This window comes from Dendrobates tinctorius, unplaced genomic scaffold, assembly GCF_039654945.1.
Source record: "Dendrobates tinctorius isolate UK_male_01 unplaced genomic scaffold, ASM3965494v1 ptg000151l, whole genome shotgun sequence".
NCBI lineage: Eukaryota > Metazoa > Chordata > Amphibia > Anura > Dendrobatidae > Dendrobates > Dendrobates tinctorius.
The window spans coordinates 29,559,050-29,561,003 of NW_027361818.1; the positions used below are offsets into that span (position 1 = coordinate 29,559,050).

The 1,954-nt window shown below is 38.9% G+C and overlaps 1 protein-coding gene across 1 annotated transcript; it reads left to right on the top strand.

The window, feature by feature from the left end:
• Positions 1-563: 563 nt before the first annotated feature.
• Positions 564-1,511, top strand: LOC141050163 (olfactory receptor 5V1-like). Its single transcript, XM_073546995.1, has one exon. It carries the CDS (start codon positions 564-566, stop codon positions 1,509-1,511), a length of 948 nt encoding a protein of 315 aa, XP_073403096.1.
• The last annotated feature ends 443 nt before the right edge of the window (positions 1,512-1,954 follow it).

A 1,954-nucleotide genomic window follows, 5' to 3' on the forward strand; every position in this document is an offset into this window, starting at 1 on the left:
CATTGGGCTACAATCACCACTGGATTGGCCAATAGAGGTGATTATTAAAATATCTATGGCCGAAGCAGAAGTCAGGAAGAAATACGGGGTGCAATCACTATGAGAATGGACAAGATGAAATAAAGACATAATCAGACAACAGGCAAAGGGTCAAACCAGGAGCCCAGTCCAACAGTTTGAGGACACCAAGAGGACCAGCTTTCTGCATCTCTGTGGGGCTGGAAAAAAATGTTCTTATTTCTATTGTTGCAATGTCCAAAATAGAAAATTATGAATCCAAGCCATATATTTTATCATTTATGTGCTGTGTAATGGAGAGACACATTGTGAATGCTACAGCCCATAGATAATTATGTTTTTCTCCTTAATTCTGTCATGAGAAACCAACGAAGCCAATTAGAGACCCAAAGCAGAAAAAATTCCACATACCCTTGACTCCAACTATAAACAATGTTATTCACCATGAAGTTGGGTTCAGTGATCATCGTGGTTGGTTCATGATCACCTTTCCTTACATCTTCATAGCTACACCTGACATTACATATATTTTACCCTTTTTAGGGATGATTCCGGGACTGAATCTGTCATCAGTGAATGATTTCTTCATTGTAGGCTTTGAGAATCTACACAATGTCTGGATTGTATTCTTTATCGTCCTTCTTCTGATCTACATGGCCATCTTAGCTGGAAACTTTTTGATCATCTTATTGGTGTCAACGACTTCTTGTCTCCAGACCCCAATGTACATTTTCCTCAGCCAGCTGTCTCTCTCAGATCTCGTCCTCACCTCAACCATATGCCCAAACACTCTTCTTGTCATTTTTAATGATGGCTCCACCATCTCGAAGGTTGGCTGCATAACCCAGTTATTTACATTTTCAATGTCCATGGCAACCGAGTGTCTTCTTCTAACGGTCATGTCTTATGATAGATATGTCGCCATCTGTAAACCTATGCGTTATGTTACTACTGTAAATTTTACCTTTTGTCTTAAGTCAATTGCCTTTTGTTGGGCTTCAGGTTCTCTTCTGACCATCCTAGCCACTGCCTTGATCTTTGGTCTTGACTTCTGTGGTTCAAATGTTGTTGTGAACCATTTCTTCTGTGATTATGGACCTCTTTTGCATCTCTCCTGCTCAGATACATCTGTTCTGGAAATATTAGTAGTGATTATAGTCACCCATGAAACGACCATTGAAATGGTGTTCATCTTTTCTACGTATGTCTGCATTGTTCGCTCTGTCCTGAAAATATCAACGACCACCGGTAAGGAGAAAGCCTTCTCCACGTGCTCCTCCCATCTGACTGTAGTTTGCATGTGCTTCGGATCACTCATTGCCATCTATGTGTCTCCGTCTGGAAAAAAAACATCTACCATGAACAAAGTCTTGTCCTTACTCTACACTGTGGTGACACCTTTATTAAACCCCATCATCTACAGCCTGAAGAACCAGGAAATCCAGATCACCATCGTAAAACGATTCAACAAGCTGAGGCGACTCTTAACATGAGGTCTCAATTTACCAGAACCCAGAAGGATAAGGAAATCAGATGAACTGCAGGGGGTTAACTCTTTAATGTTTGCTAGCTAAAATTCACAACACTTTAGCTTTGATCTCACCTATTTAATCCATCTTAACAAAATTTTAAAGGGTTGCTGACAATTCTCCATAGTATTATATGGTGTGTATTTTACTACAGTTGTGGCCAAAAGTGTTGACACCCCTGCAATTCTGTCAGATAATACTCAGTTTCTTCCTGAAAATGATTGCAAACACAAATTCTTTTGTATTATTATCTTCATTTAATTTGTCTTAAATGAAAAAACACAAAAAGAATTGTCCTAAAGCCAAATTGGATATAAATCCACACCAAACATAAAAAAGAGGGTGGACAAAAGTATTGGCACTGTTCAAAAAATCATGTGATGCTTCTCTAATTTGTGTAATTAACA

Coding starts and splice junctions, on each gene's coding strand:
- LOC141050163 (XM_073546995.1), top strand. CDS start 564: ATGATTCCGGGACTGAATCTGTCATCAGTGAATGATTTCTTCATTGTA.